Source organism: Misgurnus anguillicaudatus, chromosome 24, assembly GCF_027580225.2.
Source record: "Misgurnus anguillicaudatus chromosome 24, ASM2758022v2, whole genome shotgun sequence".
Taxonomy (NCBI): Eukaryota; Metazoa; Chordata; class Actinopteri; order Cypriniformes; family Cobitidae; genus Misgurnus; species Misgurnus anguillicaudatus.
The window spans coordinates 17,823,710-17,837,961 of NC_073360.2; the positions used below are offsets into that span (position 1 = coordinate 17,823,710).

At 36.2% G+C, this 14,252-nt stretch overlaps 1 protein-coding gene and 1 long non-coding RNA gene across 2 annotated transcripts in view; both read right to left on the bottom strand.

The window, feature by feature from the left end:
- Nucleotides 1-14,252, bottom strand: part of esamb (endothelial cell adhesion molecule b) — a 51,898-nt gene that overhangs the window by 8,637 nt on the left and 29,009 nt on the right. Inside the window, exon 2 of the mRNA XM_055196291.2 lies at nt 4,639-4,775. Within this exon, the coding sequence (XP_055052266.2) occupies nt 4,639-4,775 (137 nt within the window). The remainder of the gene's footprint in view (nt 1-4,638; nt 4,776-14,252) is intronic.
- Nucleotides 1,110-4,110, bottom strand: LOC129430468 (uncharacterized). The gene is made up of 4 exons (XR_012367789.1): nt 3,730-4,110; nt 2,969-3,001; nt 2,695-2,842; nt 1,110-1,959 (listed from the first exon to the last, which is right to left on the bottom strand). It is a non-coding gene; the product is annotated as an uncharacterized lncRNA (long non-coding RNA).

Sequence of the window (14,252 nt, forward strand, 5' to 3'; positions counted from 1 at the left end):
TTTTCCAGAAAACCTCCATAAAATAGATTCAAGCACTTTCAATGGCCAGTATCTATGTATGTATATTTTCAAAAACTTCCCAGGGCCTTGATTTTTTCCCCCAAATTCACAAATTTTAAGGATTTTAAGGATTTCAAGGACCCGTGGGAACCCTGAATATATAAACATACAATATATCAAATGAAAGAAAAGACCCTCTGTGTTAAGAGGTGTGAAGGACGAACCCAAATGCAGACAGCAGTGGATGAACAAAAGACCTTTAATATATAATAAACAAAACAATATAAACAGGATGACTTAAGAACACTAAACTAGACAGGACACCAGACTACACTATAACACTAAACATTAAGACACTTAACAATAAACTTGACAAAACAATAAACTTTACTTGACTAGACTAGACTAGACTAGACTAGACTAGACTAGACTAGACTAGACTTTAACAGCATACTCACAGGGCAAAGAATACAAGAGGATTAAATAGGTGAACAAATCAAGAGGGGAACAGGTGATATGAATCAAACAATAATGGGATGATTAACGAGGAAACAAGGGGGCGGGGTCAGGAGACGAGACAGAAAGCACATGGCTATGAAAAACAAAGCCAGTGCTCTCACACAAAACATGGGTCTGTCATGATTCTGCCACAAGACTAGATAAAACAAAGGACAAGATGGCAGAACCATGACACTCTGCTTTCTAAAATAAAAATACGTTTAATCCTACATTCATTTGTTCTCTTTTTATCACCTCTCAAATATGGGTACACTGAAAAAAAAAATCCTTTCAATTTACGTAATTTTAATGTGTACATCGGTCCCACATGATCCGATTGTTTTAAACCAAAATAATTTTCCTCAAATAATTTTTATGTGTCAGACCAAAACATTTTAATTATTTTAAGTAGTCTAATACAAATATGTTGACTCAAAGTGATATTTCTCTTTACTATAACACATTTATTTTGTAATGTTTAAGTAGTTTAATTATGTAAGGGGACTAGATTTTCATCTGTAATTCCAACATGCTTTTTTAATGCTTATATTATGGGATTATGTAACTCTAAAGCAATTTCATTATGTCTCTGGCACCAGAATAATCACCCATAATTATCCAAATGTTATTTATTTCTTTTTAAATACAAAATACATTTGCATTGGCATAAAAAGTGAAGAGTTTTGTACAAATGTTTAGTGATATTGAGGCAAACCACTGCTTTCAGATCATCAATTCATTTAAATCACTACACATTAATTCAATAACAGTCAATAACTATTACAACAATCAGCACATGCAGTACATACATAAAGGGGCAATTTCCCAAACAGGTTGTAGATTAAGCCATGACTAGGCCCTAGTTATATTAGGATGAAACTGACCCAAATGTTTAAAATAGTTACTATCACAGTAGATTTAGAAGTGCTAAAACACAAACACTGCATTCCAAAGAGACATGCAAAACAGTAAGTACTATTATTTTTAAAATGGATTTACAAACTGGAAAATATCAATCCTTCAGAAAGTCAGAGCTACAGCATTTGTATAAACTGTTAATCAAAGATTCAACAAAAACAAAATACAACAACCATTTCCAAAATCGACTCTGAGCAGCAAACGGTTAATGTATTAATAAGAGAAAACACTTAAAACAGATAAACAAAGTCAAAAATGAGCAGCACAGTCTTTCTGATCCTTTCACTGAAAGAAACTGTTCGTTAAAGTTACTCTCAATGCAGTTCCATTAAAATCTTTTGGATTTCCTCAAAAATAAAGCGGAGATCAGGATAGCTCAGGTTTAAGGCATACATCAGCTCAAACAACATGGCACGATGTTGCAACACCTTCATGCCTTCCAGGACTATACAAAGATCATCACAAGAAGCAGGTTGTTTGAGAGCACAAATCCCAACAGTGGTGTCTTCAAATGACCTCACTGATGCTGACTTTATCCATGCCCTGTACAAAACAGACAAATGTAGTTAAAGAAACAGAAAAAAGGTTACTGTTACAATAAAAGTGTCATTGGAAATTAGTACAATGCAAACAAATATAAATGTAAGTATACAGACCCATGTGCATTGCCACAGCATGTTACAACTGGTTACAAATATATGGGTTACAAAGCAAGGCAGCTGCACTGTCCACTGCTCTGGGTGTGTGTGTGTGTGTGTGTGTGTGTGTGTTCACTACACTGGAATGAGTTAAATAAAGAGGCCACATTTCGAGTGTGTGCTACCATACCTGACAATCACAGCAAAAGTGAATTCTCTCATTTTCTCACTCTCATGTTGTTACAAACCTGTATAAATGTCTTTGTTCTGATTAACATGAAGGAAGATATTTATTTTGAGAAATGTTTGCAACCAAACTGTTCATGAGCCCCATTCACTTCAATAGTATTATTTTTCCCCACTATGGAAGTGAATGGGGCTTATGATTGGTTTGGTTACAAACATTCCTCAAAATATCCTCCTTAGTGTTCATCAGAACAAAGACATTTATAAAGGTTTGTAACAACATGATAGGGAGTAAGTGATGAGAATTTTTATTTTTGGATGAACTACCCCTTTAAATCTTCCCAGGTGTTTTAATGACCCGTGTGCCAAAAGATGTTGTAACTAAAACATACTAAATGTTCTGTACTTCCAACAATGTTTACACATTTTATGTCTATGAATCTATATTACTTACTTCTGTCATTTGATCATTGATTGTTTGAAGCCTTTTTGCTAGCTGTCCTCCTTTCTGATAGAAGAGTTTCATCAGGTTTTTGGATTGGAGGTCCAGGTGACACGCAGGAACATAAGACAGTAGTGATTCTTTCAAATTCAGCATTTACCTGAAAACAAATTAACCAACCATTGTATATTTGAGTACTGCGAGTCAAAGAATAATAATTGTATATTAGTTACAAAAATAAGATTTAGCTCCTAACAGCAGTACAAAAGTGAAAGAAATGACTTACCAATGCTGTGTAGCGCATGCAAGGATGGTGGACCTATAAGAGGAAATATTCAGGTGAAATCAACACACAACCTCAAATGATGAAGGTCACACATACACAGAACAATAATGAAATAAGTATTATATCTGTCATAGGACGCAATTTTGGACAAAATGAGATCTTAAAACAACCAGGTGCTCTTCTGAAAACGTCAGCTTTAAGGTGTGGCACTTCAAAGCGATTTTTTTTTCAGTTAATATACCAGACGTCACGCGAGACATTTAAAAAAGCTTTTTCTAATAGAATCAAGTGTTGCTCGTGGCGTAGCGAAGTCATGAATAACTGACGCGGGTCTGTTCATCTGATTAAGCAGACCGTTTGTTTCATACGCAATGTCATTATTAATTTAGTCAATTGATATCATCTGGTAAATTACTTACATGGATAACGTTACTCTGGACAGAATAACTTTTGGTTAGCGTTTTATTTGTCCTGACAGGTTTCCATAGAACAACTGAGTAAAAAGTGCCTCAAAAGTCAACTCAAAGCTGACAGTTTTCAACTCAGATAAAACTACCAAACGTGAAATAACATTAAACAGCTGACGTTTTTAAAACGCTGTGTTTTTCTTTATGAGCTTAACTGACTTACCCCACCAACCTCCTCCAAACTAATATTTACTACAAGTCATTGCAATGGCTACATATTGTAAACAAAAAAATAGTCTATCTAGTGAAGATATATCACGTATGAAGCGAACATAAATAAATAATAGAACTTACTTTAATAACGTGGTGTCCGTCTGAGAGAGTTCTTCTGACTGACTGGCAGTGACTGCTGTGCTTAGTCTTCATTTTGGCGCCCAAAAAAAACGATCTTTATTCTTCTTTTATGGCAATCGATGTCCTTCTCAATGAGCTATACTGCCCCTGCTGCTCAGGAGGTGCCGTTTTGTGTCCAAACCCAATTTTATTGTTTTAAGTATTCAATTCAATCAATTTTAATCAATGTGAGAATAATGTGTTCATTTTACATTCAAACAAAACATTTTAATCCTAATCAATTAAATTATGTTTACACAAGGAATATAAATATTTTGTGTTGCATATACATGTTTATTTTATTTAAATTCAAAGACCCACTAAGTCCATTTTTTTCAGTGTAGGTTTCTTCAAAAAAAAAAAAAAATTTAAGCAAAAGCTAAGATAATTCCATTTTGGTGAAGGACCTTTGATAGAGATCAGATTCAGAGTGATTATCAAAACATAAACAGAGTTTGAACCATTTGCCCTAAGCGGATACTTCCGGGTTTTATAAGGCGGGTTAGAGCGCCATCTGGTGGATAACAGCAGAAATACGGATTGCCAAAAAATTGCATTTTCTCTTAATTGATGAGTTAACTTGTCAACTGCGAGGAAAGGGTTAATAACATAATAATTATTTGTAATAAACAGACCCAACCCATTATAAGCCATTGAATTATTCTATTAGACAAGCAAAGCACTGAACAGACAAAAAGTGGCTTTAGAAGATAATCAATAGCGTTCCGCATATCATTAAACACAAACCTATCAGTGAAGTATACACCACAGAAATGCATTGAGGGAAGAGTTTGTCAATCTGTCTGAGGTAGACTGATACATGGGCTACTAACACAAGATTCACAATATGTTCTTGCTAAACATACTCACTTGTTTTGTGTTAAAGCTCCAGATGACTGTGTTCTTCTCAATGGCAGTGGTAGGGGTGTACCAGGCCTCCAGTACGACCATTTGTCCCATAATTACCTCTATGTCTTTCATTGGCATCTCCACCCGATGAGAATCACCTGAAAGAGCAAAGGAACACAGCCGGGTGATGAGACTTCTTCTTAAGCTAAAGGCACAGGTGCAGTCGCAAAGTTTGAATTGAATTTGAGATGATTATATTGTATATTAAAACCATTGTAAATTCTCCTAAACAAAAACAACATCTAAAACAGAAATGAACCTTTACAGCCACTCATGTTCAAAAATCTTAAAAAGTGAAAGATACCTAGCAATAATAACAAAATGTGAAGTATGAATAAAGTACAGAGTACTTATACAATATAAGATCACAGTAGGATCACTGACTGTTTTTGAAATGTCTCTCCATAACCCCTACACAAAGACTCTGCTGAAGAAAAGAGTGCTTCAAAGTCTTATAATAAAACACCAGACCACTTAGAGAAGAGAAAAGACATTTCTTAAGGTATTTCATATATCCATAGCGATCCTTCCAGTGAACAAAAATATGCAAATTGGCTTCATGAGCAGTCAATGTAAAAACACCCAAAGGCAGGCATCACTCACAGGGCAGGAAGTCTCCTGAGCTGCTCAGCTGAAGATGGATCAACTGATCCCAGCATTCCCAGTTATCCTGGTCAGCCAGTTTGGCGGAGAGTCTTTCGATCAAAAACCCACAGAGAAATGTAGCGGTGGAGCTCCGCTCAGCAGCGCTGCACTAAACTGCCCCTTCACTTTCAGAATTAAACCGAATTCAGCCGCCCGGGACAGTCACAGAGTGCATCATCATGACGTAAAGAAGTCTTGTGCTAAACCGAGCACTGCCCTGATGTTGCTTTGTTATCACTTATGAGACCGCATCCATCTCTCCCTTTTTAATTTCTGTTCTGGATCTGACCCTGTAATCCTCTGACATTCCTCAGCTCAGGCTTTCTCTTGGCTCACGTGAAACGGGTCGAGCTCAGTCGGACTTAAAGCTGATGTAACGGGTGACGAATGATACCAGTGTTGGATTTTCTTCATTCACATTTTCACAGAAAGACATTTAAACCTCCAAGATCCATTGGGAAAGTGATCTGAAATACAGCTACATAACTTTGTGTCATTTTATCCCACCTAACCAAGAGTGAGATAATATCTTTGACCCAAACTTATTCCATTTAAAATGGCTTTTTTTTTGTTTTACAAAACTGTACCTTTTCTGTCGCTGGGGTGGAACCCTCCAATAGTTATTTTGTGTTGGTATACAAAACATTGAAATGTTGTACCTTTTGAGGTACAATATTATACCCTATATTGTGTACCTTAACTCTTCCCCTGGCGTTGACGCGTTATCTCGTCAATTAAGAGAAATATAAAAACGTGTATCTGATGAATTTTTATGTTAATCTGCAATACCGCGATTATCCACTAGATGGCGAGCTTAACCAATTTATGAAAAAGCGTTATTTGTTAATTTTAAACTCTGTATATGTTTTGATAATCATTCTGATCTCTAACAAAATTCCTTCACAAAAATGCAATTGAAGAGTTTTGTTGCAAAAATCTGGTTTTTAATAACATGATAACATAATAATAAACATGTTTTGACAAAAATAAAACGGAGTTATCTTGTTTTGCAACGAAACTCTTCAATTATTTCAGCTTTTTTCTAAAAAAATATTTTTAAAGAAAAATACCCATATTTAAGAGAAAAAATATAGATAGGATGAAACGTTTTTGTTTGTTGTTTGTTTGAAAGCAGAGGGTCTGCATTTGATATACAGGGAGGAAAATAAGTATTTGAACACCCTGCTATTTTGCAAGTTCTCCCACTTAGAAATCATGGAGGGGTCTAAAATTGTCATTGTAGGTGCATGTCCACTGTGAGAGACATAATCTAAAAATATAAAAAAATCCAGAAATCACAATATATGATTTTTTAACTATTTATTTGTATGATACAGCTGCAAATAAGTATTTGAACACTTGTCTAGCAGCTAGAATTCTGACCCTAAAAGACCTGTTAGACTGCCTTTAAAATTTCCACCTCCACTCCATTTACTATCCTAAATTAGATGTACCTGTTTGGAGTCGTTAGCTGCATAAAGACACCTGTCCACCCCATACAATCAGTAAGAATCCAACTACTCCAAGAATCCAAGACCAAAGAGCTGTCCAAAGACACTAGAGACAAAATTGTACACCTCCACAAGGCTGGAAAGGGCTACAGGGAAATTGCCAAGCGGCTTGGTGAAAAAAGGTGCACTGTTGGAGCAATCATTAGAAAATGGAAAAAGTTAAACATGACTGTCAATCTCCCTCGGACTGGGGTTCCATGCAAGATCTCACTGTGAACTAACATAAACAAACAATTAAAAGTTTTATTTCTATTAACTAACATTAACAAAGATGAATAAATACTGTAACAATGGATATTGCTTATGGTTTGTTCATGTTTGTTAATACATTAACTAATTAACCTTATTGTAAAGTGTTACCAGGGGTACAAAACAGTAACTGTACGTTTAAAGGTACACAACAAGTCCAGTAATGTACCCAAACAGGTACAACATTGTATTATGTTTATATCTGTAAAGGTACAAAACGGAACCTTAGGGTATCACCCCAGTGACAGAAAAGAAAGAGTTTTGTACCTTTTTTTCTAGTGTATGCTAAACATAATTTTATATATAAAAAGTTGGTAGCACTTTATTTTACAGTACGTGTACTTACCGTGTACATATATGGTAATAAGTTGTACTTACCGACACATGTGTGGTACTTACTTTTAGGTATCTACATGGTAATATATTGGTATCATTACTGTACTTACCAGTGGTACATACTTGGTAGTTATTATGTAACTCTAGATAAGTACTGGGTAATAACAGATACATACTTATAGTGTAGGTATACTGTAACTAACGGGAAACATTACTGTACTTACAAATAAATGTACAATATAAGTATTTAGTATTTACAGGCAAGTTAGGGTAAATGACAGATATGTATAGTGTACATATATTATGATAACTAATATCAAACACTAGTGTACTTACTAATTGTATATACATGATAAGTGTGTGGTACCTGTAGGCCAGTGTAAGTTAATGACCAGCACATATGGTGTATGTATACTGTAACTAATGAGAAACACTACTGTACTTACAAATTGTATATACATAAGTGTGTGGTACCTGCAGGCAAGTGTAAGTTATACTTGTACCATACATAAATGATAACTAAGAACAAACATTACTGATGTGCCATTTTGGTACTCAGTATCTTTGTCCTTTAAACCAAGCATTAAATAACCGTATGCATTAACTACTGGGTACATTCCCTAGTACGTCTATGGTAACTGCGTGGAAACAGGACTGTAAAATAAAGTGTTGCTTTTTACACAGTTATTATATAGGACCTACCACCTAAGATATAGCATCATATACATGTCACTGTGAGGCAAACCCAACCATTGACTATCATACGCATTAACTACTGGGTACATTCACTAGCACACACTTATTGTGTATATACAATTGTATTGTAATTACAGTAGTGTTTGTTATTAGTTATCATATATGTACACTATAAATATCTGTCATTAACCCTAACTTGCCTGTAAATACTAAATACTTATATTGTACATTTATTTGTAAGTACAGTAATATTTCTCTTTAGTTAAAGTATACCTACACTATAAGTATGTATCTGTTATTACCCAGTACTTATCTAGAGTTACATAATAACTACCAAGTATGTACCACTGGTAAGTACAGTAATGATACCAGTTAATTACCATGTAGATACCTAAAAGTAAGTACCACACATTTGTCGGTAAGTACAACTTATTACCATATAGGTACACGGTAAGTACTGAATAAAGTCCTACCAAAAAGGTAATAAAGATTATTAATTTGTTTGAATGGTAATGTATCCATAAAAGTTACATTTGTACCATAATGTAGCATAATTTTAAAAAGTGTCTCCAATGCTTTCCTCTAATATTTAGACATACATAATAAATATTAAAAGGATATATAAAGTATCTATAAAGTATCTATAGCCTTAATCTCTTTAGTGAAAAAAGCCCTTACATCTTGGTGTGCTGAGTTTGTATACTGCCTAAGTAGGACACCGTCACCGAGGCTTTTGGGAGGGCCGTGTCAAAGCGTGGCAGCTCTCTGATGTGCTGTGGTCAGCAACAGTCTCTGTGTGCCCAGGTTTATCCCTCATGTTCCTAAGCCATCGCTGTAGTTTATTAAATCAAGGAAAATCTTTCCTAATCCCCGGCCATGGCTCCATCTGTGCTGCTCTGGACAGACGTATAAACAGCAAGGTGGGAAACCTGATATAGACACCTTTGAGTAAAACTGACTTATGTGGACATCACAAGCACAAACGGTATGTATATGTGCAGATGAACACATTAATATTCACCATGAATCAAGTGAAGGAATGCACAGATTGTACCGTTTTAAAGATGCTGTTGATCATAAATGCTCAAACATAATTAATTTCCTCGAGATTGATAATCTAAAATAATTCAATAGAAAATAGTGGGAGGTCTTTTGAAGATGTGTGGAAAAATTGATTATAAAGATAAGACTGTTGCAGTTACAGAGGATCACCTAGTGAGGGCAGCAAATACTGCAAAGTGATATTAGGTAAAGTTGACAGATGAGTTTTAAAACAGATTTCCCAGGTTTTTAATCAATGCCACTGAGACTAATGTCCATTCAGGAGGATCAAAATGTCTGACTGTAACCCGTATGGCAGCTTCTCCAAAAAAAGTCAAAGCCATTTAATGTACTTGAAGTACTTGAAGAACAGTTTAAGTCGCTTTGGAAAAAAATATGTCCTTAAAATTTGTTTTTCTCTTTAATCTAAAAAAAAAATAAATGCTAGACTATTTTAAAACGGTGCTAAAAGAGCAAAATGCAAAAATGATTATTATTTATTTTTAATGTGTGATTTATAGTATCTCTAGTGCAACAGTGGAATACAACGTGACCTATGACCTGTGTACTTTTTGAAGCTTAAACCACTAAACTACAACCAACTATGAACACTGTCGTATTGTTCAGGATTTATAACCACCAGGCCAGATCTCAGGTGCTTGAGAAACAGACCAGCAGCTTTTATCAAACGTCCTTCCTGATACAGAAAACCTGATCGGAGGGTTGACAGGATCCCACTCTTATTACACAGAGACCCATTGTCTAATATAATCTCCTCCTTTGCTTATGCCCGGCTCTGAGAGAGCTTCACTATGACTGATCTGAGTCAACCACCTGCTAATCTAGAGCAGCTGCACATCAGAAAGCACTTTACTGAGGTATGGAAAGATATGACTCAGGTCTGCTGGCCATGACCTCCTCTCCCTTCCTCATTTTAGATTGCATTGTTGAGAAAATGGCAGGTTTATTTATCAAAGGGATTACCTTGAGTTCTGAAAGTGGTGTATGATGACACTAAATAAAGTTTTGTTGTTATTAAGAAATATGGGCGCTTTCTCTTTTGAAGAAGGAGAGCAGGCCATTTATTTCTAAAGATTTGGGGAAGGCTTCTTTAAATAGGATTCTGTCAATTTAATATCAGGTGCTATATTAAGCAATTTTGAATGTGTTTATAACATCAAAGGGCACTTAAATCCCTTTAGGTTCAGATCAATTGTTCATGCAGGCATAAACACAGATCCTTGGCGTAACACTTGTAGCTTTCTTTCAAAACTTAAAGGAACAGTATGTAAGAAATTTATATCAATGAATCATAAAATGGCCCTGATATGTCACTAAACATTAAGAAATCATTTTCATTTCAAATACTTATATCACTGACAACAGTGTTCTGGCCAGGATATTGTCATTTAAAAAGTGGGGTTGCAGCCCCCAACTGATGTTTATGTTGTCATTTTGTGTATTGGCCACCAGTTGTGTGATTGCAGTACCAGTTTTAGCCACTATCCTACATACTGTTCCTTTAAGGAGCTGTCTATCAACATAACATCAGCCTATAGTATGTACATTTCCAACACAATATTATGGTAATTCATACGTATTTTATGAGATGGCTAATTCATATTAATGCGTACAACAACATTCGTACGTTTATGTACGATTTGCTTTGCCCATGTAACGCTGGGGGAAACTTCCCAAGATTTTCTAAATTATTCCTATTTTTAAAAATGGTTCGTCCCTTGCCATTGTCGCTTATCAATGAAGTAATATCCTCAGATATCTGCTTTTAGAAATGGTAACACATGTGGATTACTTCTGTGAAGGATGAATGCACTTTTTGGGGTTTAAAGTCAGAAGTTGTTTCTTGATCCCTTTTTTTATTGTTATAAAGCTTAGAAGAGCACGTACATTTACTAAAATAACTCCAAATGTATTCGTCTGAAGATGATGGACATATGTATCTTGGTTTGCTTGAGTTTGAGTAAATCAGGGGATAATTTTGATATTTGGTTGGAGTGTCCCTTTACGCTTCCTCCTTGTTATTGTTTTAAAATGTGACCTCTAGTGGTATAATCCTACATATTGTGCCTTTAAACCGAGGGGCAACCTTCCAATCTCTTTGATAAAGCCAACACGAAAGTGACTTAAACTGCAATTCATCGACTGGCTGCTTGAGGCTGGCACTGAAAGGGAGCCAATACCCATAGATCCCTCATGTTAAAATGGCCAACTTTACAGTAGAAAATAATATGTTTACAGCCTGGTACAATTATTTTTTTTTGGGTCTTTATAGCTAATTTTGCCCTTCATGATGATGTGAGGGGGGTGAATTTTTTTGTAACTCATCCGTTTAAAGTTCTGCATCATTAAGGGCGTGGCCACTTGAGTGACGATTGAACACCCACTGCTGTCAATAGAGTCGAGCTAGGCGGATGTGGTTTCAGCAACCAGCCACCTCAGCTTCACCCATGTCCCGCCTCTTTACCCATTTTCGGTTATCTGCGAGTTATGCGCGGTAACCTGTGGCCAAAATGGCGACGGCAGGCACCGCCTACTTTAAGCTTTACAAACCTATGGGTGACGTCACAGACGCTACGTCCATATATTTTTACAGTCTATGCTTTAAACACATTTAAAAATAATCTGATGTTACCAATACTAACTATGCAATATAAGAATAAGCATATAAAAGTGCAAATCAAAATAGGATAAAAAGTCAAATTTAAGTAGACACACACATTTTGTAGTTTTGGAGCAGACTGTCTCAGATTGTAACACCTCTCTTTCTCTCTTTTCCAATAAACATCACTACAGTAACATATTAATCTTAAAAAAATCATTGTACCATCAAAGCCATGTATTGCGTCATGTCATAACAGGATATATAATATATAATAATAGAATGACTGTAGGGCATAAATCAACCATTTCTGACCTGTCGAAATTGAAACCACAATGTACTTTATAAGACTCTACAGGTTCAATCAATAACTGATCATAAAAGCACCGATATGCTGTAGAACATGCACATATATAGATTTTCAATAAAAAGCTTTAGGGCACATTACATGCTGCCTGGTTTTGAATAATCTGAGCTGAACAAATCATTATGTTTGTTTACAAGTCTGACTGCTTTTGAATTGCCGCAGATGCATGCTTTGATTGCTGTGGGGAGAGCGTTATAAATCTAAAGAGCGCTGCATACAGAGTTGAGAGCATCAATCACTTCGAATATGACAGCCTGAAGGGCTCTCCATCTATGCCACTCAAGTTCACGAGCGAAAAAAGTTGCCTTTCCACAAAACTAGTCTCTTCGTAGCCTCCGGCATATGGACCCAATCTCCTCCTTCGAATCTGTGCGGAACATATTAATCCATGCAACAGGCAGATGGATTGGGTTTGAATTATGCATAAAGTGAAAGCTCAAGGAGAATTACCCCAAGTATCGCAGGCAGCAGGTCTAACTCTCATCTGCCATCAGACTGATCTAGAACAGTGCCATTTTGACATTGCAATCATCGGGTTGTTGATAAAAGGAATGGGAGAGGAAAGGTTGGATTGGAGCTGGAGACACAAAGGAAATTTAATGGACATTAAAGGACTTTCAGGGGAGTTGAGGCAGTGTGACGCCTCAGATCCTACTACTGGTTCGGATGGACAGAAAGCAGTTTACTGCAAAAGATGGAAACTATAGTCTGAACTATTACATAAAAAATGGTCTGGTTCACAGCAAAGCACTGCATTCTCAGAAAAAAGGTACAAGAAAATACAAAAGTTGACACAGGGGTGTATATTTGTACTATGCAGGTACATATTAGTTCCTCAAAGGTGCATACCTGTACCAAAATGGTACATCCCTACTGAAAAATCCAGCTAAAACCAGCATAAGCTGGTAGCTGGTTGTAGCTGGTTTAAGGTGGCTTATGCTGGACCTCCCAGCCCGACAAAGCTGGTCATGCTGGTGGGCCAGCTGGTATTCCAGCATGACCAGCTAAGTCCAGCTAGACCAGTTTAAAATGTGACCAAAACACAGCTAGACCAGCTTGCTACACCAGAAAAAAACAGCTTCCTACACCAGCAAAACCAAGCTGGGGACCAGCTAAAACCAGCTCACCAGCTTATGCTGGTCTTAGCTGGATTTTTCAGTAGGGATATTAGGACCTTCTTAAAAGCTATGTGCCTGCTAATGCCAAGTTGGTTTAGTTTGGCTCCGGCATTATTCTTTTGCTTTAAGTCATTAAAAGGCAATCTCATGACAGATTTGGAGATCAAAACTGACATACTGCAGACACACAGGTCCAGATCTCCATAACAGTGACCAAAAATATTGTGACGGAAAAAACATCTTATCAGATTAAGCAAATACTAATATTAGCAAGCCACAAAGCATTGATAGTTATCCATGAGTGCATAAGGATCAGTATGTGATCAGTAATGAATTTGGCTTTATGAGACCCGGCACTGCCTCCATGTGCACGTTATTATCAAATGGCCTTTATCAAATTGTACGCAGGTCAGCTCCAGGGTGAGCTGTCTGGATCTAAAAAAGGAAAAATGATATCTAAACTATATCAGTGAGACTTTAAACGGCACACTCCCTCTAGCCATGGGCTGCTGTGGGATAAATATTTCGATGTCAGATGTCTTTTCATCTCTTGGATGTATCATTTATAGGGAGATTAAAAAGATGCTATGGTAACCTCATCACTGGCACATATTTGAAAGTTTGCTGGGAGGTTAATTAGGCCGTTCATCGCTATGCTCAAGTGTGATTTACAGAAATCATCTTTAAAAAAAGGAATCCAATAGCACTCATTCAGAAAGTGTGTGCTGGCTTGAAAAATAATGAATCTCCATCCTCCTTCTACTTGAAGAGATAATGTAGGTTTATTCTGCTGAGTGTCAGTTTCTCTAAAGGTTTCTACATTCTTTCATCATTCAGGGAGTTTTTCCTTGTCAGTGTTGTCTTTGTAATTTGTAAAAAGCTATATCAATAAAATTGATTGAATTAGGTTTGTCCCCTAAGGAATTAACTCATAGTGGTGACCAAAAATGATATTCAGAAAACATATTTGTACAATATTTGCCTTTATTGCT